The following is a 23441-nucleotide window of genomic DNA, read 5'->3' as shown; positions in this document are numbered from 1 at the left end:
AAGCCCCATCATTCCTTAACTTGAGTTTTACATTGTTCAGCATGCTTATTATGTGCACTATTTTGACCAACTGTGTATTTATGACCATGAGTAATCCTCCAGAATGGACGAAGAATGTAGAGTAAGTCAAACTCTTTTAAAATCTATATAAGCTGTCTTTGTTTTTATGTATTTTCAATTGCAGATTTCAATGAGCAGCCTCCTTTACTCTAAATTGGCTTGTAAATGAAGTTATAGCAATAGCACTTTGACTTTTTAAATCTAATTTTATATTTATAGTTCAATATAATTATATTTAATTATGATTAGTTTATCAATAAAGTGATAAATGTGTGACTTTGGATTTATATTCTTCCTTGAAACTCCAAATGGCAGACTTTGGTTTCCTCAAAAAACATGCATCTAGTGATTGAAGGTAAGCCTAGACACTCATAGACAGGCTGACCTTCAGACAATTAGAAACCATACTAAGGGTCTACAGAGCAGAACAAGAATCATGGAATGAATGCCTGATATGACTTCAACACTTTCATTCCAGCTACAGTTGCGGTGCATTCCCATATACACATTTGCTCTTACTTTGGAGTTAAAAAAATACAGCAAATAGATTTACTGTCCCAAGTGGCTATCCAACAAATCAGCTTTTTTTTAAAAAAACTATTTCCATAACTTGGGCCTGCAAATTATTTTTAAGAGGCCATATAGTGGCTTGTTAATTCCATGAATAACATCAATCCTAGTTAGATCCTCAGACCAGCATTAGTTTCCACAAACCTGCCCCTTTTATGATTAAAGTTGCTGAGGTCATGGCAGTGATAACCTCCTTCCCTTACAGCTTGACTGCATTCTTTTTTTACTGTATTCGATTTTCCTTTCCTTTGGCCATCCTCTCCTTTGTAGTAGTTAACCATTCATTTTTGTTCGGCCCACCTCATTTATACTACTACTTCAGGGCCATTCAAATGATGCCTTAATGCTCATTGTGGCCCATCTTTTTTAAAAGCTGAGTAATCACGCTTCTCCTTTTGTGCTCACAATCCCTGCCTATTCAGCAGAATGTATGCATTGCTGCGCATATTCAAAAACCTGCTTAAGGAGAGAAGAGGAAAGGAGGTTGTAGTGGAAAAAGGAAAAAAAAATGAATTAGTTACAATGGATCTTGTAGCAAAGGTCCCCAAAATGACTCATACTTTCTTCAGAACTTCGGCCAACTTACTACAGTATACCCCTTTTTTAAGGTCCTTTATTTCAGCCCCTTTTTGTAGTCTCCTGAAAGTGCCACAATCAAACATTCACTATTTTAAAGTTCATTATTTCTTTCCACCCCGAAAAAGAAACAAAAGCAAAACTATACCAAATCCCATGCTTCTGGAAAGTTCCAGGGCTGAAGCCATTGCTTTTCTGCCCATGTAAAAGTCAGTCTGGCTCTCTCTGGGTTGATTTTCCTCTCTCTGTGTTTGTAAAGAGAGCTTTTTTCAGATAATCTTCCCCTAAGTTGATTCTTCTTGGATCTTGTATCCTATTTCTATTTTTGCAGTATTGTATTTTTAATTTTTATGTAGGATTGTTTTATATTGTGAGTCGCTGACAGTTGTTTTTGACTGGGGTGGAAAGCACATATGTTTCATAAATAAATTATTTATGCAAATCTGAGGTTCCCCCACTGCCCAGGCACCAGCTCTTGGATGTGGGTGTTGTTCGTAAAAATGGACATTCAGAGAATGAGCTATTTATATAGGAATAGCAAGACAGTTGATTTTCTGATACATGAAAAATGTTTGCTTGCTTATGTAAGGCAGGTTCACTCCTAAAGGGAAACTGGATTTTTAAAAACTTTTTTTTAGAAACAAGAAGTGAAACTTATAATGTATTTACATATTCAACTTTCTACTATAATATATACGGAGAGGCTGACTTATGTATTTGTCAACACAACTTTAGCTGTGATGTCAGTGGATCATGGAAACAGCCATCCAATGTATCTTAAATTATTGTTGCTAGGTCAAAATAAAATACAAAAATATATTAATAGGGTATGTTATCTTCATCTGATCTCACTAGGAAGTTATACTATTGAACATTTGGGGAAAATTATTATATTATATTATATTATATTATATTATATTACATTACATTACATTACATTACATTACATTTATTATATTATATTAATTTATTTTAAAGTTGTATTTTTTCCTAAGTATTACATCTGTGGGAAAATTAAGGAGAGTATGGAATTCAACATTTTTCAATTTTCATCTGCCTGCTTCCAGGTACACATTCACTGGAATTTATACCTTTGAATCACTTGTAAAAATCCTTGCAAGGGGCTTTTGTTTAGAAGGATTTACTTTCCTTCGAGATCCCTGGAATTGGCTTGACTTCAGTGTCATTTTGATGGCGTAAGTACTGTACTATACTTATTTTTTAAAAAACTTTATAATGGACTTGAAATTGGTGCAAGAGTGTATCTCATCAAGAGGCATATATTCCCTGGAATAAACAACATTCTGCCAATAGTGAAGTTTGCATTTCAGTAAAAATGCAAATGCTTACCTAATATTGTAATCGTTTCTTTACATTTTAGAAATGCTAATTAAATATTTAATAGGATGAGTTAGGATGTCAACACCCATAGTTTCCAGCCAGCATGACTAAAGGCTGAAGGTAATTAAATAGGGGAATTTTATTGATGGGTGCTGCAAAAGGACAAATTATCTAAATGGCCTTCATGAAAAATCACCAAGTAATTAGCCTAAGCTCTGCCTCAACTTTGAATAACTGTGGTTTAATTCTACAGGTATGTAACAGAATTTGTAAACCTAGGCAATGTTTCAGCTCTTCGAACTTTCAGAGTATTGAGAGCTTTGAAAACTATTTCTGTAATTCCAGGTAAGGAGTGGCTTGACGAAGGTTCAGGCCCCTGGTATTTCCAGCTGTTTTTTGTGTGTTGTCATTGTGTTTGTATGTGAACTCCCTATTACAGATATGTGACAGAGTTTGTGGACCTGGGCAATGTCTCAGCGTTGAGAACATTCAGAGTTCTCCGGGCATTGAAAACAATATCAGTCATTCCAGGTGAGAGCTAGGTTAAAACCAGAGGCTGACTTCTTAGTTTCATGGAAATCACCCACTTTTTTTGCAGATAAGTCTTGCTGATAGCTGCTAATGTTACTAAAAGGCAGGAATCGGAAGATCTTTGCCTTTTCAAATGTAACATTTATTTTGATTTGCAATGTCAGCCTTTGAGTTTTAAAAACAATTGCATGTGACACCTACAAAATGCACAGCTTACATGTTTTATTTTGGTTCTGGGTTTGCTTTATGTTGATGCTGCTGCATTTATAGATGAGTTTTTTTTTTTTGCACAACAGAAAGCTTTATTAATATATGGCTCTTGTATTGCCATATTTTTTTACATATTGTTTAAATGTGTCATCTTAAACACATTTAGAAGACTTTCCGAAAAACATGGTGAGATTTATTCCTGAGAGAACATAAAAGGACAGGATCCTACTGCATGTTCCGATTTGAATGACCATAAGATGTTACAGAAGTCTTTCAAAATTAAAGATTGAAGTAAGATTTTGACATACATCGGGTATTCAGTTCCCAGAATTTTTAGCCAGCATGCTGGCCCGGAAATTCCAGGAATTTCTATCCCAATATGTCAAGACATATGAATGAACTGAAGAAACTTAAAAAAAAAAAAGGGGTGGGATAATTTTAAAAATAAAAATAAATGATAGAGACAGGTGAAATACAGGTGAAATGATAGAGACATTGAATACAGGTGAAACTCGAAAAATTAGAATATTGTGCAAAAGTTCATTTATTTCAGTAATGCAACTTAAAAGGTAAAACTAATATATGAGATAAGACTCATTACATGCAAAGCAAGATAGTTCAAGCCGTGATTTGTCATAATTGTGATGATTATGGCATACAGTTCATGAAAACCCCAAATCCACCATCTCAGAAAATTAGAATATTACATGGAATCAATAAAATAAGGATTGTATACACAATTATGACAAATCACGGCTCATATATTAGTTTCACCTTTTAAGTTGTATTACTGAAATAAATGAACTTTTGCACAATATTCTAATTTTTCGAGTTTTACCTGTGTATTATGCCTGACCTTAGCCAAAAGACCAAGAAGAGGCTATTAATTAAATGTCAAGATAGTCATCACCTAGGATCTCACCTCTCTGCTTTCACTTTTTTGAAGAATAATTTTAAAAATGGATTGCCTTAAATGAATATGCCATATTTAAACAAAAAAGGGAAGCAGTCCACCTCATCTTGTATACCTTATAGAACAGGGATCTCCAAGCTTGGCAGCTTTAAGACTTGTCGACTTCAACTCTTTGCAAAGCTGGCGGAGGAATTCTGGAAGTTGAAGTCGACAAGTCTTCAAGTTGTCAAAGTTGGAGACCCCTATTATAGAAGGTTTTTCTTCATACATTTTCACAAGTGCTAACGCTGTTCATAAAGCTTCACTGTTTCACAAATGGGACATGGCTGTGGCTGCATGGCATCGTAAATAGAATGGAAGAACTTTTGACACACTCTGATCAGCATTTTTGGTCCCTGCAGGCCTGAAGACAATTGTAGGGGCCCTCATTCAATCTGTGAAGAAGCTCTCAGATGTCATGATCCTGACCGTGTTTTGTCTGAGTGTATTTGCACTAATAGGGCTCCAACTTTTCATGGGGAACCTGAGGCATAAATGCCTGCTTTGGCCACCGGACAATTCTACTTTCGAAGGAAACATCACTTCCCACTTCAATAGCACAGAGGGAGACAATGATACCTTTGTAAATATGACAGTGACCACTTTTAACTGGGAGGAGTACATTGAGGATGAAAGTAAGGATGCTTTAATATAATTGGTATATAGAGGAAAAATATATAACCATGTTTATTATTGGTTGTGTCCAGCAGGGATTCTTCTACTAATTGATTTTTAACTAATTGTTAAAAGCCATCTCCTTTCTTTTCCATTGACCTTAGCATACTGACATCATTTGACATAATTTCATGCAAATAAAACTTGTATTTTAAAAACTCTTAATGTTCTGTTGTGAATAAAAATCACAATGAAGTGATAATGGTGAAATTGTATCATGTTATTTGTCTCCTCTTTGACTGTTTGTAGACACCTAGGAGTTTAACATGGATTTAAAAGATAAATGCTTAACTTTTATGGATTTAATTAAATGATCTCTAAAAAGCTAAAATAATAAATTAGGGATGTAATCGTAATTGGTATAGAACTCTGATTATTTATCCAGGTGTATATCTCATTGAACTCCCTCCTATTAATAAAACTAAATGTTCATTTTGTGTGTGTTTACTTTAATACACACATTTAAAGGGCATCAATTGTCATTGGAAGAAGCATTTATCCTTCTTGTCTATGGAGATTCTCAATCATTCAGGTCATGGTTGTCCCAGAAATGTTTTTTCCAAAAGGCAACTGGACTTTCTTGTGTGTGTGTGTGTGTGTGTGTGTGTGTTTGTTTGTCTGTGAAAATATTTCACTTTTCATCCAAGTAGCTTCTGCAGTTCTAACTGTCTGGAAGGGAATGGATTATATTATTATTATTATATTATATTCTTTGCAGTCATCTGATCATTAGTACTCTGGGCATTATTTGTCAGCTCTCTGAAAGTCATTGAACCCACTTGGTTGAAAATTCTCCTCAAAAAGATCCAGCAGAGCTTGTTCATAACAAAAGAAAAAAACAACAAATAGAGCTACATTAGCATTTCATACATTGCAGGAATATCTAAAAACCTGGGAAGATTTTGAACCAACACAACATATGTGCCCACCTTAAACCCAGGAATACATTAAGGCAGAAGCTTGTCCATCCCCAGGACAAAATACTCAGACACAAACTGAGCAATGTAGTATATATAGTCCAATGCAGTGAGACATGTACAGACCGGAACGTTGGGGAAACAAAACAACCACTTCACAAATGCACGGCACAACACAGGAGAACAAACCCATCAGGACAAGATTCAACAGTCCATCTGTATTTGAAAGACAAAGGTCACTTTTTTATAGACAGTGAAGCCCACATTCTGGATAGAGAGAGGACCACTGGTTTGAAGAAGGGATTAAAGAGGCCATGTACATCAAGATTGAACAGTCCTCTCTCAACCGACCTCTCTTCTGTTTACATAGAAGTCCTTTCAGCAGTCCCAAGAAGGCTCCACCACCATTTGCACTCTGATTAATCTCCAAATGATAAATGATAAACCCCAAATGATCACAGTACTCTCAGAGAACTAACAACCAGATGAGCTGCAAAGTGTATAAATCCTTCCATTTTCCTCCAGTCATTTAAAACTGAAGAAGCCTTTTAGATAAGAAGTAAAATGTTTTCAAAGCAAAAAAATCAAATTCAGTTGCTTTTTGGAAAAAAGCACCTTTGGTATTCACCTTTCTCATATACTCTACTGAATTCAGTAAGGCTAACTCCTAAAAATTGGGCATGGGATTGTAATTTAAGATTTCTTTATACATACAATGATATAAATTTATATACTTGAATCAATTAGTAGAGTGTGTCTAATAATGACCATCTAAACGTATGAAAGAGAAACCCTTGTTTACTTTTAAAATCAAATAAAGTTTTGCACTGATATATTTTGTTTGTTCTAATTTATTGGCTGCTTAATTCAAACAAAACTCCCAAGAGGCTTACAAAATAATTCAGTAAAACAATAATAAAAATGATAGGAAAAAAATAGCATTTTGAGCAATAATCCATAACTTCCATAAAAGAGAGTTTTCTTCATCACACATTTATAATTAATGGTAGCATTTTTAGTTGATACTTTTGATGCTTATGGATCTATAGTACCGTAATTGTTTTTTCTTTTCTCAATCAGGTCATTTTTATGTTTTGGAAGGACAGCGAGATGCACTTCTTTGTGGTAATGGCTCAGATGCTGGGTAAGAATATTTAATAACCCACTATATTCCATACTATTGTAATGTACCACATTTTTCAGAGTATAAGACACACCAAGGTTTTGAAGTGGCAAATTTTAAAAAAAGTTTTTGCACTCTGCAAACCTCCCAAAAATGGCCCATGTTTTGCGAAAATGGCCCCGTGTTTTTTTTTCAAAAAAGGGGCACGAATAGCCCTTAGGAGGCTTGTAGAGTGTTCGAAGTGGTGGTGGGGGGCAAAAGCGAGCAAAAAACGGCCCGTTTTTGCTCATTTCTGCCCTCCCCAGCCCCCAGGAGCTCTCTGAAAGCCTCCTACAAGCTATGCATGACCATTTTGGTGAAGGGGCGTGGTTTCAGAAGGCAAAAAAATGCTGCACTCAGTGTATAAGACGCACCCAGATTTTCAGCCTCTTTTTTGAGGGAAAAGGGTGCGACCTACTCCGAAAAATACAGTAGTTAGGAAACAGTTAACCTCACATGATCCAGGATCTGTAGGAGTTACTCTGTGAGAAGTAGGAAGTCTTATGAGCATAAGAGATGATTGTGGATATTAGAATGATCATCCTAATGTAATGTAATTACCTAACAAGATAATGCTAGCACAAATTAGCAGACTCCTAGTTATGCACTGGTAATGGATTTATTCAAATATAAGTGCCCGCTCTTATCTATTATTTAACAAAAATATTTGGCTTAAATATTCCAAATGTTTGGTTTAAATAATACAAAATTATTTAAACCAAAATGTTTGCAAAGCACTTTGGTAATCAATTTTTGAAATGTATTTTAAAATTTTTAAAAAAATGTGAGCATATCAAAATTTCACTAGAAAGATTGCCAAATTATTTATCAAGCAGTTGGTCTGCCAGAGTTGTTTAAAATAGGAGCAGAAAATATGTAGTTATTTGTGAAAAATAAAAATGACCAGGAATTCTAGTTTTGTAAAGGCTAACAATACTTATTATTATTTTTGCTATAATCTTTTTATCACCAGGTAAAGACTAATTTCAGATAGCTTTGAAATTAAGATTAAGTATTTTTCAGATCAAGCAAATGCCCTGGTCCAATATTAGAGACATTGACCACTAGATCAGATGCCATTGCATACAAAACATGTATAATGCAAAATCTCTTTTTGTAATATATACATTAGGACAGGTGTCTTTGAAATTAATGAGCTGTTGATCCTCCATCAAAAGTTAACTAGCTAAAAACTCTGGAAGTTGAAATTCAAGCAGTTGCGTACAAGATCTAATAAGGAAGAGTAGAGAAGGGAAATTAAAGCAATCCAGATCAAGGGATCAAGTGTGTCAAAGGAAGGCAAATATACGTGTCCCAGGATAATGTTGCGATCCAATCTGGGTCTGTCACTGGGACCAGAGGTTTAGTCTTCCGAGTTTTCGGACTCACGCTGGAGCCCATCCTCAGGAGTCTGTGGGATCTGTGCGTCATGGCATCTTCTGGCAAACAGCTCTCTCGCTATCTCAGCATGAACGGAGTATTAGTTATATAGGACTAAAATGTTCATTGATCTCAGTGAGATGCAAAGTGCAGCCGAACCCAGTTTTGTACATTCAGTCACAATCTGGAACATAATAGAAAATAAATGGTTCAGGTTAGAATTAAAATGTCATTTTTGAAAATATTTTTAAAGGGCAAATAACAATAATACTCAATGCAATTCCTTTTCATAGCCAATGCCCAGAAGGATACATGTGTGTAAAAGCTGGTAGAAACCCCAATTACGGCTACACAAGCTTTGACACCTTCAGCTGGGCCTTCTTGTCACTCTTTCGGCTGATGACTCAGGACTTCTGGGAAAATCTTTACCAACTGGTGAGAACAATCATGAGGCAAGATTAATATGTATGATGTTGGAACAAAAGCACCAGTTTTACTGCTGATTTATTTTAATGTAACTAACTTTTACGTTAGCAACAAAGAATTGCTACTTATTACGCCTATTTGGTATGCCATTGTAGTTTTATGATTGTAATCGTAAAATACCAGTGATTTTTAATAACTAAAACTGAATTTTTAAAATCAGGTAGATGAGTCCTTGTTCTGTTTGTTTGTCTTTCTTTCTTCAACCCACTTTCCCAGACTCTACGTGCTGCTGGCAAAACATACATGATCTTTTTTGTCCTGGTGATTTTCTTGGGTTCTTTCTACCTGATCAACTTGATCCTGGCTGTTGTTGCCATGGCTTATGAAGAGCAGAATCAAGCCACCATGGAAGAAGCTGAGCAGAAAGAGGCAGAGTTCCAGCAGATGCTGGAACAGCTGAAAAAACAGCAAGAAGAGGCTCAGGTAAGCTTGCTTTTAGAAAATGTTGTTTTGAAATTGCTGAAAGGTGGGGGGGGATCTGTATTAAATGCAGATTTTTATCCAAGTGTGTTCCCATAGATAATAAATAGGATGCACATTATGTTGCTAGTTACCAGAGCCTGGAAGAGATGGAGCCAAACTGATTTCATATGCTCCCTCTTCCTTTGTCATAGGAGTTGTTTATACTGGACCTTTTCATTCCAGAGCTTCTGAGCAGCTTAAATCAGAATATCCTGTAATTAGCAATAAGGAGTGTTGTTGCCATCCATAAAGGGCTGAAGGGCCATCCCAGTGTTATAATACCTCATCTCTGCATTCTCATGCCTTTGCCGTTGTGTGCTATCAGGAACATGCTAAACAATACTTGCGCGAAGCTGGAGAAAGATGGGACCAGGTATCAACCCAGAGTGAGATGGAGCCCATGAAATGGCTTGTGTGATGTGTTGTCGCTGGGGTGGGGTGGGGGGGCTATTATATTATTTTATTAATTGATCATTTGATTATTTTCTTCTATTAGTTTTATTTTTTATATATGATGTTTTTATATTCCTGTAAGCCGCCTTGAGTCGCCATAGGTGGCAATATAAAATTTCTAAATAAGTGAAATAAAAATAAAATAAATTGATAGTGAGAGTGTGGGAATGCAAGTGCGGGGGGTGGGGGGGTGGCGGTCATCTTGGTCCATTGTTGAATCTATACCTCCATCCATTTGGAACCCTCTTTATGGTTTCCCACTTGAGACTGAAACAGTGTCTCCCATTCTTACTGAATTGCTTGTGTAAGATTATCCAAGTAATGCCCAAGGCAGTCTATTCTAACAATTAAATTGTTTGGTTAGAGCACAAGCATTTATTTTTTTTATAAAAAGTCCTATTTTTGTGGCATCTAGTTAGGCATTTGCATGATCATTTTGAACAATGTGAAAAGTGGGAATACTTCCTTGGATTTCTCCCCTGTTTTCATGTTCTACTTAACCCAACCTTGATTTTTCTCGCTTCACACACTCAAGCAAGATCATGAAAGGAATCCTGAATTCATATATGCTTGATTGTGAGTTCAGATCTCAGTGTAGTCTGTCACCAGACTTTCAAATCATAAGTGGAGATCTAACGCATTCATGCAGGAGGGAGTACTTCAGTGGTGAAATTCATTTTTTTTAAACTACTGGTTCTGTGGGCGTGGCTTGGTGGGTGTAGCAGGGGAAGGATACTGCAAAATCTCCATTCCCTCCCCACTCCTGGGAGAAGGATATTGCAAAATCTCCATTCCCACCTCACTCTGGGGCCAGTCAAAAGTGGTATTTGCCGGTTTTCCGAACTACTCAAAATTTCTGCTACTGGTTCTCCAGAACCTGTCATAACCTGCTGAATTTCACCCCTGGAGTACTTTTCTTCTCACCTGCCAACTAAATGTGTGGAGGTTGGAGAGAGCCTATCCTGGACTGGACAGGAGGTTAATACAACAAATACACACAGTTTCATCTTCTACCTTGTCTGAAGTCCTTAATGACACAGCTCAACATGGCTCTTGTAGGGAATAGGGGAAGAATTGTATTCTGTGTACTCTCTATAGCTAAGGGAATGTAACAGTGGGCTTTTTACTGAGACAAGTTTCATATGTGATTGAGATCCCCGACATGACTGAAGTTCATGTTTATGTATACAATGGTTGTTCTCACCTCCTGGTGTCAGAGATGTGGAAAGCAGTTGATAGAAGCGCAGTGTTGGCATTCAAGAAAATGTAAAAATAATGCAGTAGGTGAAAATAGTTTACCTTGGCATCTGTGAAGCTTTCAAAACACAGTGGAAGCAGTAGAGGTACAAACTTTGACAGCAACTGATTCTTGAACAGCTGGTGGGATTGTCTGCTGTATTACCAAAAAAAAAAAACCTATGCAGATGTTTCTAGAGGTGATTGTGGGTTAGCAGCCTCCCTGAACAAGCTAATTTATGCAGAGAGAGCTATTAGTCCATCTAGCTCAGCATTATTGACAGCAAGCTCTCCAGGGTTTTGAGCACGGAGACTTTTCTGCCTCTTTAGATAGGCAAAGGATCAAACTCGTCACACAAAGCAGCTCCTCTGCCAGTCAGGTTTTGCCTTCTTAGAAATAGAATAACAGAGTTGGAAGGGACCTTGGAGGTTTTCTAGTCCAACCTCCTGCTTTGGCAGGAAATCCTACACCACTTCAGACAAATGGCTATCCAGCATCTTCTTAAAAACTTCCAATGTTGGAGCATTTACAAATTAGTAGCTAATGCTGAAGTAAATGACAAATTGTATATTTATATAATAGCGGCCATGATTGAAGACTAGATTGACAGCTAAGGAAACAGGGCAGGGTGAAACAGCAGCCAAAATAAAGGCAACTGCAATCGTAGCACATAGAACAACGTTCAGAGTTGGAAGAGACTTTGGGGGTCTTTTAGTCCAACCCCCTGCTCAAGCAGAAAGCCCTATAACATTTCAGAAAAGTGGTTATCTAGTCTTTTCCTAAAGATCTCCAGTGATGAAGCACCCACAGCTTCTAAAGGCAAGTTGTTCCACTGATTAATTGTTCTAACTGTCAGGAAATCTCTCCTTAGTTCTAAATTGCTTCTCTCCTTGATTAGTTTCCACCCATTGCTTCTTGTCCTGCCCTCATGTGCTTTAGAGGATAGCTTGACTCCCTCTTCTTTGCGGCAGCCCCTGAGATATTGGAACACTGCTATCATGTCTCCCCTGGTCCTATTTTTTCAAATTTTTAATCAAAACTTAGGTCCTCGAGCAAAGCAGTCCTATTTTTTTTAAAAAAAAAACCACTTCCTTAATAGCAACCTTTTTAAAAACATTAGGGACTGCTATACTCCCATCTTTGCAGAAAACTGTATTACCTTTGCAAGATCCAATCTGGGTCAGTCACCAGAACCAGAGATTTAGTCTTCCGAGCTTTCAGACTTGTGCTGGAGCCCATCCTCCGGGAACTTCTCGCATAGAAAGAAAGTGTACTGTCTATGTATACATCCTGGTAGATAGAAGTTCTGTGAAGATGGACTCCAGCACGAGTCCGAAAGCTCGGAAGACTAGACCTCTGGTCCTGGTGACCGACCCAGATTGGACCCTGCAATATTATCCTGGGATACAGTATATTTGCCTTCATTTGTGTATTCCCTTTCTATTTCATTCCAAAGAAGACATCCATTATTGATGTTGGTATTTAATGTAATTGCTTTGTGACTCTATATCTTTGGAATAATAATGGAATTCTCTACAAGGATGATGAATGTTGTAATCCAAGTAATACCCATTACCTGATCCTGTAACACAACAGACAACAGCAGCTGTGGCAGCAGCATCAGTAGCATCAAGAGATTTCAGCGGCGTGGGTGGATTGGGGGAGCTCTTGGAAAGTTCTTCAGAGGCATCTAAATTAAGCTCAAAGAGTGCCAAAGACAGAAGGAACAAAAGGAAAAAAAAGAAACAGAAAGAGCTCTTGGAAGCAGAAGATAAGGAAGAGGCAGAGAAGTATCCTAAGTCCGAATCGGAAGACAGCATCAGAAGGGGAAGTCGCTTGTCCTATGAAAAGAGAACCTCAACTCACCAGGTATGCTACAGTGTTCATCTAAACTATGCAGTAGATTCTCATGTATATTTCAGGTCCGAAAATCAGAATGGGGTACATCAGTCCCACGTCGATGGAATTTCCTTTTAGAAGAACTTGATAACTTCCATTTTTAGGAAAATAAAGTGGCTTTTTTTGTAAAGATCAGGGACCAGGGCAGGCTGTGCCTAATAAATGCTGGAGTTCTTTGCTATGGTTTCCATTGACTTTTATAGAGTAAGATAACAAGTCTGCTGATTTTGGATCACAATTGGTCTCATCTTTTTAAAATTCATAGCCCTGAGTGTGTCTTATATGTTTTTCCCCCATATATGTCAACTTTGCCAATTTGGTAACTATATTATGGAGTCACAAATTATTCTGTTAGCAGGGGTCTATTATAGAGAGTGTTTCTTTTCTTTCCAGATTCCAGGGAAACTATAGGGTTATGAATAGGGGATAATATCAACCAATAGCTATCCTGAACAACAGAAGCAAATTCAGTTACAACTGAAAGCATTTGTACTTGTGGGCAATGGTGGTTTTCACATTTTATTACCACCAGTTCGTCCCATGTGCGCCCACTTGCTTGCTTCATGCATATCCCTTCCGTGCATGTGCCCAGCCTTTTGCACATGCCCTTTGCTCACATGTGCACCCTCCGCGCATACGCCCAGCCTCAAAAACGTGCCTAAATAGGACGGCATAAATCCGGAACGGGTGGACAGGCCCACTCGCAATTTTCGCTACTGGTTTGGCCGAACCGGTCCAAACTGGCTGAATACCACCTCTGCTTAAGGGTAAAATATAGCAGCACAAGAGTTTTCTTTACTTGTTCTTTATTAATATACTTGTATCCCACTATAAGGAGGAAAGCTTGTATTGAAAATATATTTGTTCAGTAAAGAAACAGAGATAGAGGTGATAGAGACAGAGGGCAAGATAGATGATAGAGATGGAGATGATATTGAGATAGAGACAGAAATATTGATGCCATCTGGGGTTTTTTTTTTCTTTCTCATTCTTTGGCTCAGAAAGAGGGGTGGGATGACTCAGCGGTTAAAGATGCTGAACTTGTCAGCTGAGAGCCTGGGTTCGAGACCCGAGCTTCATGCAACGGGGTGAGCTCCTGTTCCTTGCCCCAGCTTCTACCCATTAGCAGTTTGAAAGCATGTAATTGTGAGTGGGTAATTTGAAAGCATGAAAATGTGAGTAGATAAACAGGTACCACTTTGGTGGGAAAGTAACAGCATTCCGTGTGCTTTTGGCATAGAGTCATTCTGGCCACATGACCACAGAAATTGTCTTTAGACAACGCTGGCTCCCTCGGCTAAGAAACGGAGATGAGCACCATGCCCTATAATCAGACACAATTGACAGGAAATCTTTATCTTTTTCTCTTTGGCTCAAAAAGACCCTAAAACTACTTACAATCATTAAAAACAATAAAATCAAATTAGACAGCATACTGTTTATTGACTTTATTTAGCAAATGGCAAAATCCAGAGGCCTTCTCATAGTGATGTGTTTTAAGCCAGGAGATCACAAGGATTGCTTTGTTGCTGTTGTGGAAAAACAGGCTGCCTAGGGAACGCTTGAGTTTAGGGATTCCTACACTCCTCAGAGAGGCTTCTTCCTTGTCCTCCACAGTATACTGTAAAAAGAAAAAAAAACAGTTAAAATTAACACTATTTATAGTAAGGGTACAGAACTGACTCCGGATTAAAAGCCTCACAAAAAATGAATCTAATTAACAATCAATGACGTATCCCTTGAATCAAGTAACTACATGAACCCATCTATGCTATTATCTTAGCAACAATATACAAGTTGTTTGCTTATAGCAATAGCAGTTAGATTTATATACCGGTTCATGGTGCTTTATATCCCTCTCTAAGTAGTTTAGAGCCTCTTGCCCCCAACAATCTGAGTCTTCATTTTACTGTCCTCAAAAGGATGAAAGGCTGAGTCAACCTTGAGCTGGTCAGGATCGAACTGCTGGCAGTGAGCAGTGAGTTAGCCTGCAATACTGCATTCTAACCACTGCGCCACCACAGTCCCACTTTATAGTTTAAAAGAAAGGGGAGGGGAGGTACATTGCCAGTAAAAATTCAGTAGGCAAATCTTGATTAGAAAATTACTTTATTTCAATCTTAGACTAAATTCGATTTTGGGTGAGCAGAAGAAAAATAATTACAAACCTAAGAACAAAATGCAGTATGAATGTAAAGATGTAAAAACATTAATTATTTATTTACTTCCTTGAAGTCAGTTTTTGATCCCAGGTGACTTCTTTGGACTAGTTCCTGCAGTTTTCTTGGTAAGGTTTTTTTCCGAGGTTTTTCCCCTTGCCTGCTTTCTAGGGCTGAGAGGATGTGATTAGCCCAAAATCACCCAATTTGGCTTTGTGTCTAAGGGGAGACTAGAACTCATGGTGTCCCAGTTTCTAGCTTGATGCCTTAACCACAATACCAAACTGGCCCTAAAATCTAAAGTACAGCAACAGGATTTGGATTTAAGCTCATGGCTCAACCTTTTTATCACCGATTATGTCATTTGTTTTATTAATAACTCCATTCCAAGAAACAGGTTTTTGTATCTTATAAGTCCTGGCTAGATTTGAATCAGATAAAAGAGTGCATTACAATGCGCCGGATCTACCTACGTAGTTTGTTCAAAGAAGTGTTATTATTAATCCTTATAAAAGGAACAATTTGATCAAGCATGTGCCACTGATTCAACCAGACCAGAACAGATAAGTGCATACTCATTCAAAATGTGGGGCACTTGTATAAAAATACATGGCAGCCTCTTCAGGAGAGGCATTAGAAAGGGAAAGAAAGAAGCCAGACGGAAGGTAATAATAAAGTTACAAAGAAAATAAACAAAGAAAATAATGAAGTTTGGGTTGGTCTGGCAAAATAATTTTGTTTATCAGTGTTCAAAGCACTCTGTTTTATTTCCTTGACTTTTAGATACTCCATAGACACATGGATAGTTTTGTTTTAAGAGAGAGTTTATCTGAAATGATTATGTAAAGTTGGGATGGGATAACTTTCTGGCCAATAGTATAGCTTTAGCCAAATATATGAGTTTATCTTGCCAAACACGGCTTCTAGGGAAATAAAATTGGCTTTATTTTGGAATCCAAAAATTTTCCCTCAGAAAGTTCGGTTGTATTTTTCCAAAATATAGAAATCTTTATAGGTAAGGGCCTGCACATCAGTGGTGAAATCTAATTTTTTTTGCCACCAGTTCTGTGGGCGTGGCTTGGTGGTGGTGGTGGTGGTCATATGACCGGGTGGGCATGGCCAACCTTTTTCCACTTTTCAAAGCATTTTTTTCTTGCCGGTTCGGGCAAATAGATAGGAAAAAAAATGCTTTAAAAAGTGAAATAAAGAGGGTCTGATGATCGTGTAGCTCACAGCTGATCCACGCAATTGTTGGACCCTCTTTATTTCACTTTTTAAAGCATTTTTTCCTACCTTTTCGCCCGAACCGGCAGGAAAAAAAATGCTTTAAAAAGTGGGAAAAAATGGTTCCCACAATCGCGCGGATCAGCTGTGAGCCACCCAATCGTTGGAACCATTTTTTCTCACTTTTTAAAGTTTTTTTTTACTACCGGTTGGGGCGAACCTTAGCATTTCTTGCTACCGGTTCTAGTGAACCGGTCAGAACCGGTAGCATTTCACCCCTGCTGCACACCAAATAAAAGATTTGCAAAATTTACTCTTTGAACCTTCCCAGAAGCCATGAGTATAAACCGGCCTCCCATCTGAATTTTAAAAACAAAATTTTAAAGAGTATCAGATTCTTATCCTTTGTGGGATTTGGGCTTCTCGTGACCTTGTGTGCCATGAAATATGTGTAGTGTCTATGTTCCTCTACAGGTGTGGCTGCCAAGCCGCCATTTGTGTTTGATCCTTTTTTTAAAAAGAACTTTTAAAAAATCTTAACTTTAGTTTTTGGGCAATTTATATTAAGTCTTCCTCATTGTGAAGGGCTGTAATGCTTTCATATCCTGCCACAAAAGAAGGAAAGAAAAGCAGTATTGCCTACCTAAGGTAAAGCAGTAATTTGTCTGGTGAGATGAGAAGGATGGGAATTTGGGTTTTCAAGTGCCTGGTTTATAGAATTTAAGTAAACACTGCATGGAAAGAGGGCCAATAGATTGTTTCCTCTCTATTTCTTTATTTATTATGGATTTATCAAACTTGTATGCTTCCCATCTTGCCCAAAGGAATTTAGGCAGTTTATGAATATTAAATAAAATATAGTACAAAACATTGAGACAATAAATAGAGCTCATATTGATGAATACTTGGTATTAACTATATTTGGGCATTGCAGTGGAGTCTCTAAAGTCTAAATAATGGTTGTCTGATTAAAGAATTGCCTGAAAAAGTCACTTTTTTCTTATAACTTGGACAATTATATCTATCTTTTCTTTAAAAGAGCACGTAGAATTTGATATGAGTACTAATATTGATGAATACTGGTGTCTAAATAAAATGGTTAGTTTTTCATCTTAAATTCACATTAATAAATTGAACTAAGTGTTTTGTAAATGTTTGCATACTGCAATTGCAGTGATCATTGTGAATCTAAACTACTGAAAAGAAGTTCAAATATAGGAACAATAATATATGAATTGTTTGTGTATGTGTGGTTTTTTTCTGACATTGGTGATGACTTTATTAATTCATGAATGCTACTAATGAAATATGCAGGGAAGGAGCAAAAGTTTCCATTGAGGATTTCTTGTAGTGCAATTAAATAAAAGGATAAGCAGCAAAAATTGATTTTTTCCTGCTCTCAATGTCAAAATCACCACTTCAGTCTCCTGTGGCTGCTGAAAGCATCAATTGATGAAGCAGCATGATTAATAAATGGTGGATTAATTGCAGTAGTTTAGTTAAATAGATCTAGCCATTGGGTTGCCCCTGTAACTGTATGTAACAGCTGGCTGGTCGAGGTGTCTTTTTTGTCGTTGGAAAACTTTTTCTTATGTTTGAAGTGTTCCACTCAAGGAAGACAGAGGATGAATGGAAGAATATATGACCCATTATTCTTCTCATGTTGTCTTCTAGAACAGATCAGAGCTAGATATCTTAATTTGTAAGAATGCATGTCAAAGAATGTGTCATTTATTTCTTTAATTCATAACAGGGGGTTCCCAATTTTTTCTATATCCCACACTCCTAGAATGCTTCTGATATATTCTCTCCACCCCATTAAAAAATAAATAATTATATGTATATAATTATACATCTACACTATAATTTTGAAAGTTTTCGCACCACCTGGAATATCGCCCGCACTCCCAGGGGGTGGGAGCATCCCCAATTGGGACCCCCCGATTGATAACCTCTTTGCTTTCCTGAAAGGTAACTATCAGGGAAGCTACTCATCTACAAATAACTCCCAACAATAACGGGTTTGGTCTGTGTTCTGTTTTGCCTCCCTTACAGTCTTTGCTGAGCTTTCGCGGCTCCCTGTTCTCCCCGCGGCGCAACAGCAGAACGAGTATTTTCAGCTTCCGAGGGAGAGCGAAAGATATTGGGTCAGAGAATGACTTTGCTGATGATGAACACAGTACTCTGGAAGACAATGAGAGCAGGAGAGATTCTCTCTTTGTTCCAAACAGACAAACAAGTGAGCGTCGCAACAGTACTACCAGTCAAATGAGCCTGTCATCAAAGATGGTGCCGGTGCTTCCTGCAAACGGAAAGATGCACAGCACAGTGGATTGCAATGGTGTTGTTTCCTTAATGGGCGGGCCTCCTGCACTCTCTTCACCTACTGGACAATTTTTACCAGAGGTGATTAAACTAAGTTTGTTGTATTTGACCTTCTCTGAAATACTTATTTGCTATGATATTTCTGGACTGTCCATCCTTTCATCTTAAGATACTTGGGTCTACATTGCCTGAGGGTGTGTCTGATTGACAGGGGTCAATCAGATCCCTAATCTGTAAAAAAATCCTCTTTGAGAGTTGGGAAATGTCAAAGAAAAAGGGACGGAGGGATGGAGAATTAACAAGAAATTAATCTTGGGTGAGCAGGAGCTCTGTTTGTGGAGTCACTTCATCTGATTTTTCTGTTTCCTATCCTTGCATGAGAGATAGGTGTGATGATATATATTTGACAGACTCAGAGTAACTTTGGTATGCTCTTTCACTAAAACCTGCAACATACTATCATAAAAGTTTAATTCTTTTGTGACTTATTATCAGATTATAGTGAAGAGATTTACCCTAAAACAGTGGTTCCCAACATGGGGCCCACACCCCATTGGGTGGCAATTTGATTTTTAATGGAGGCAATTTGAACCTTGTTTAAACCAAGTTAATGGCCTTTTAGGCTTCCTCCACATGGGTAGAGTTCACCTTTTGAGTAAAGTAAGAATTATATTTCACCGGGGGGGGAGATCAGGATTTTAAAGATTCTTAGGTGGGGCATGGCCAAAAAAAAAGGTGGGGAACCACTGCCCTAAAGCTTTAAACTGAAAAATTAGCCTGAAACCATTTTGTGCAACACAGAAAAGAATTATTAAAATCAATTGTGAGGAAACATCTTACTTCCATCATCACGTAATAAATGATAGGTCTAATAGCAGTAACTGGCACACTCAGATAAGATCTGCAAAGTCCCCCCCTTCTCTAAGGTTACATAGGTACCAAGAACAGACCAACACTCAATCTATCTCTCACTCATAATTTTATTTTCAGGGCACAACAACTGAAACAGAAATAAGAAAAAGAAGATTAAGCTCTTATCAAATTTCTATGGAGCTGATGGAAGAATCTGCAGCAAGGCAGAGGGCCATGAGTATAGCCAGTATCCTTACAAATACTATGGAAGGTATGGTAGGAGTCATTGTTTTTGTGTAAAGTGATACCACTCTGATTTCGTTCTCTCAAATGGAAGCAGTTTTACTGGTGAAAACATAGGCATATATTTTAATAGTTCCAGGATTTCAGTACTTTTTTTTCTTTTTGTGTCCCATCCACGAAGTGGGAAGGAACAGATGCAATGTAGGGATGTAGAAATAAAAGTTGCTGGCTTCCAACATTCTGTGCCACAGTATGGTGGGAAAACTTCATTCAGTAATGAATGAAGACTGGGTCAAAATGCCAATGCTTTAGATTATCAGAGAAAGACACTTAAAAACTTTTAGCTAGAATTCATGCAAAGGTCAACCTGAATACTTAAAGGTCAGCTACTGTACCTCGAATCAAGTGATTACTTTAAAAATAGCATATTAATGCAACAATTTAAGATGCTCTAGGACTCTGAACTAAAAAGTAATATATTTGCAACTCTTTGGTTGCAGTAATTTTATTGCTGCATTTTGTTACTGTTCTTAGCCATACAGAATTGTAAGCAGTGGTGGGTTCTTACCAGTTCGGACTGGTTCGGCTGAACCGGTAGTGGTTTGGAGGCCTGGGTTGCTGGAACCGGCAGCGACTCAGGCCTGTCACGCTCCCGAACCGGTTCTCTGGGTGGCGCCATAAGCGCCACCATCTTGTTTTTCAGTTCTGCGCATGCGGAGAACAATTTTAATTGTATTGTGCAAGCTCACACAGCGTGCATCAAGTGCACGCATGCGCAACATACCCACAAGTGAACCGCCAGTAGATACGCACAAGATATGCGTAAATTTAATCAATTCACTGAAATGAGTAGGTCAGCTAAAGCAGTGAAGGACAGTCTGTGATCTAAGTGTGCTGATTTTTCTACTTTCTACTGAAAAATTAAAGTCTTCCTTACATTCTCCTCTAATGTTTACTGGTTTAACTGCAGCAAATTATTGTGGTGAACAAGACTTAATTGCAGCTAAGACAATAGGTAGGAGTAACTGTTGGTAAGAGTCTTTATCTGTTTCAGTTAAAATGTCCTGTGTCAGAATTAATTCTGAAAACTGTTCGAAAGCATGTTTAGTTATAAGAGTACATCTTTCTGTGGATCCTTGTTGTTCTCTGAGCTTGGTTGTTTGCTTGCAGGCATTTCCTTACCTTACTGCATGGGTGTCAAACTCGATCGCATCAGGTGACGTATCCCAATGTATCGCAACATTTTTTGCCTTTGCGGAGCTGGGGTGGGTTTGGCCTGCACGTGACACATCTGGCCTGCAGACCGCCAGTTTGACATCCCTGCCTTACTGTGTAGCATGAAATGTCTGCAAACAAACAACCAAGTTCAGACAGCACCAAAGACTCCAGAGGTCAACCCTGATATTTCTATCATCTGTGTAAATCAGGGGTGTCCAAACTTGGGAACTTTAAGACTTGTGGACTTCAACTCCCAGAATTCCCCAGCCAGCATTGCTGGCTGGGGAATTCTGGAAGTTGAAGTCCACAAGTCTTAAAGTTCCCAAGTTTGGACACCCCTGGTGTAAATAAATTAATAAGCAGTAGAAATAAACATATATTTACCGTGCATTCTTAATTTTATAAGTAGTTTACCAGAACACTGCAGAACATGGAATACACTAAATTGAAAAAGCTAATACATATCTTTTATCAATCTCCAGAACTTGAAGAATCTCGACAGAAGTGTCCGCCGTGCTGGTATAGATTTGCAAATGTTTTCTTGATCTGGGATTGCTGGCTCCCTTGGTTAAAAGTAAAGCACATCGTGAATTTGATAGTGATGGATCCATTTGTCGATCTTGCCATTACTATCTGTATAGTTTTGAATACACTGTTTATGGCCATGGAACATTATCCAATGACTTCTGATTTCTACCAAGTACTTTCAGTGGGAAACCTGGTACGTATTTGACAAGCAGGATTTAAAATATCTGTATCTCATGTGTGTGTCCAACATTTTTATGTAGGAATTGCTAAGACACTGTGCAGTACAATTTGCAAGGATTTTAAATTAGTAAGCTTAAGAACTGAAGCCAATGCAAAAAAGAAATCAGTAAAACATTGAGTTATCCATTTAATTTTAAACAAACTTAAAGAGCCAGAAAAATTTCATGGCATTCAAAGATCATTAATTGGATATTAAGCTTATTAATTTTTCTACTAAGCATTGATTTATATTATAGCCCCATAACTGTTTTGGCTGTTTCATAACTGCTGGTTTCATTTGTTAAAAGGAAAAAATGTCTTGCTATATGAATAAAATTCATGGGGAAAATAAGCTATTGTATGGGGGGGAGGGGGATACAGTGGCTGTCTCTTAAATTGGATCTGAAAAACATGCTCTTCATTTTTTTTTTGATTGATTTAATTGAATATGTGCCATCACGTCAATGTCGACTCTTAGCAACCACATAGATAGATTTTTCTCCATGACGACCTGTCCCTAGCATGGTCTTTCAGGTCTTCCTATAATGTACTCATCTCCACTATAATTGAGTTCATCCATCTTGCTGCTGCTCCTCTTCTTTTCTTTTCTTCCACATTTCCCAGCAATATACCTTTCTCTAGCTTTTGTAGCAATATCGCTAGCGTTTAGGCTTATATAGTGCCCCAGAACGCTTTACAGCATCCTTTGGGCCGTTTACAATGTAGGCATTATTTGCATATTTGCTCCCAACAAACCAGGAAAGGGGGGAAGGCTTTGATTTGAGTCTTGTCAGGATCCAACTCCAGAGGGCAGAGTTTGCCTGAAATACTCTACTTTAACTACTGCACCACCAAGGCTCCCCATATAATGTGTGCAAAATAAGCTAATTGCAGCCCGATCATTGATACCCTAAGGGAGAACTGTCGAGTTGATTTGTTTGATCCATTGATTTATTTCTTTGCCATTCTCAGGAGTCTTCTCCAACACCAAAGTTCAAAAGCATCGATATGTTCCCCATCCTCCTTCAAACTCCCAACTTTCAGATCCATAATAGAATGTCACAGAGAATACCTGTGTGAGTCACTTTTAGAGAGATGGGGAGTTATATAAATTTTATTTATTTATTTATTTTATTAATTCAATTTATAGGCCGCTCCCTCTCCACAAAGGGACTCGGGGCGGCGTACAATTCAATATACAAACAAATGACGAGGAGGAGGTATATACAAAAACATTTTACAATACATAAATAAATAATCATGAGTTAAAACAACACAGTAAGATTAAAACAATTAAAATACCCAAAAAGTCAGAATTAATTTAAAATTTAAAATTGTCCAGGGGGATTAGAAAATGTAGTTATAATTCAAGCCAGGCCGGCTAGTTGGAACAGGTGGGTCTTGAGTTTCTTGCGGAAGGAGCGGAGATCGGTAGTTGTCCTAATGTCGGGGGGGAGGTCATTCCAGAGGGCTGGGCCCATCACAGAGAAGGCCCTACCCCTCGGCGGTGCCCTCTGGCATTGCTTAGTGGACGGCACCCGGAGGAGTCCCTCTCTGTGAGAGCGAATGCAGTCACTAAATAAAAAATAATGATATCTGGGAAAGATGAGTCAAAGAAATGCTGCTGCCTAGCAAATGGTCAGATAAAGGACAGCATAGCCCACATCTGCATAGTAGGTGGAGGAAGAGGCACAAAGTTCTTGATCTGTAAGTTCTTCATCTGTAAAGATGGAAGCAGGAGAATTCTACTTTTGGACCTGCA

The 23441-nt window shown here is 37.9% G+C and overlaps 1 protein-coding gene across 2 annotated transcripts in view; it reads left to right on the top strand.

Moving 5' to 3' along the window:
• The window catches only part of LOC309382981 (sodium channel protein type 2 subunit alpha-like), a 96025-nt gene that overhangs the window by 22339 nt on the left and 50245 nt on the right, over positions 1–23441 (top strand). The window contains exons 5-15 of one of the 2 annotated variants that reach the window (XM_081934987.1): positions 34–121; positions 2274–2402; positions 2987–3078; positions 4603–4875; positions 6913–6976; positions 8668–8809; positions 9077–9283; positions 12609–12881; positions 18350–18700; positions 19610–19742; positions 21415–21653. In XM_081934987.1, the coding sequence (XP_081791113.1) occupies positions 34–121; positions 2274–2402; positions 2987–3078; positions 4603–4875; positions 6913–6976; positions 8668–8809; positions 9077–9283; positions 12609–12881; positions 18350–18700; positions 19610–19742; positions 21415–21653 (1991 nt within the window). Of the gene's footprint in view, positions 1–33; positions 122–2273; positions 2403–2733; positions 2801–2986; positions 3079–4602; positions 4876–6912; positions 6977–8667; positions 8810–9076; positions 9284–12608; positions 12882–18349; positions 18701–19609; positions 19743–21414; positions 21654–23441 lie in introns of those variants that run through there. The other variant, XM_081934988.1, reaches the window with a different exon arrangement.

This window comes from Natrix helvetica (assembly GCF_964273705.1).
Source record: "Natrix helvetica genome assembly, chromosome: 1".
NCBI lineage: Eukaryota > Metazoa > Chordata > Lepidosauria > Squamata > Natricidae > Natrix > Natrix helvetica.
The sequence above is the reverse complement of the archived record's forward strand: the minus strand, read 5'-3'. Positions and strand labels throughout refer to the sequence as shown.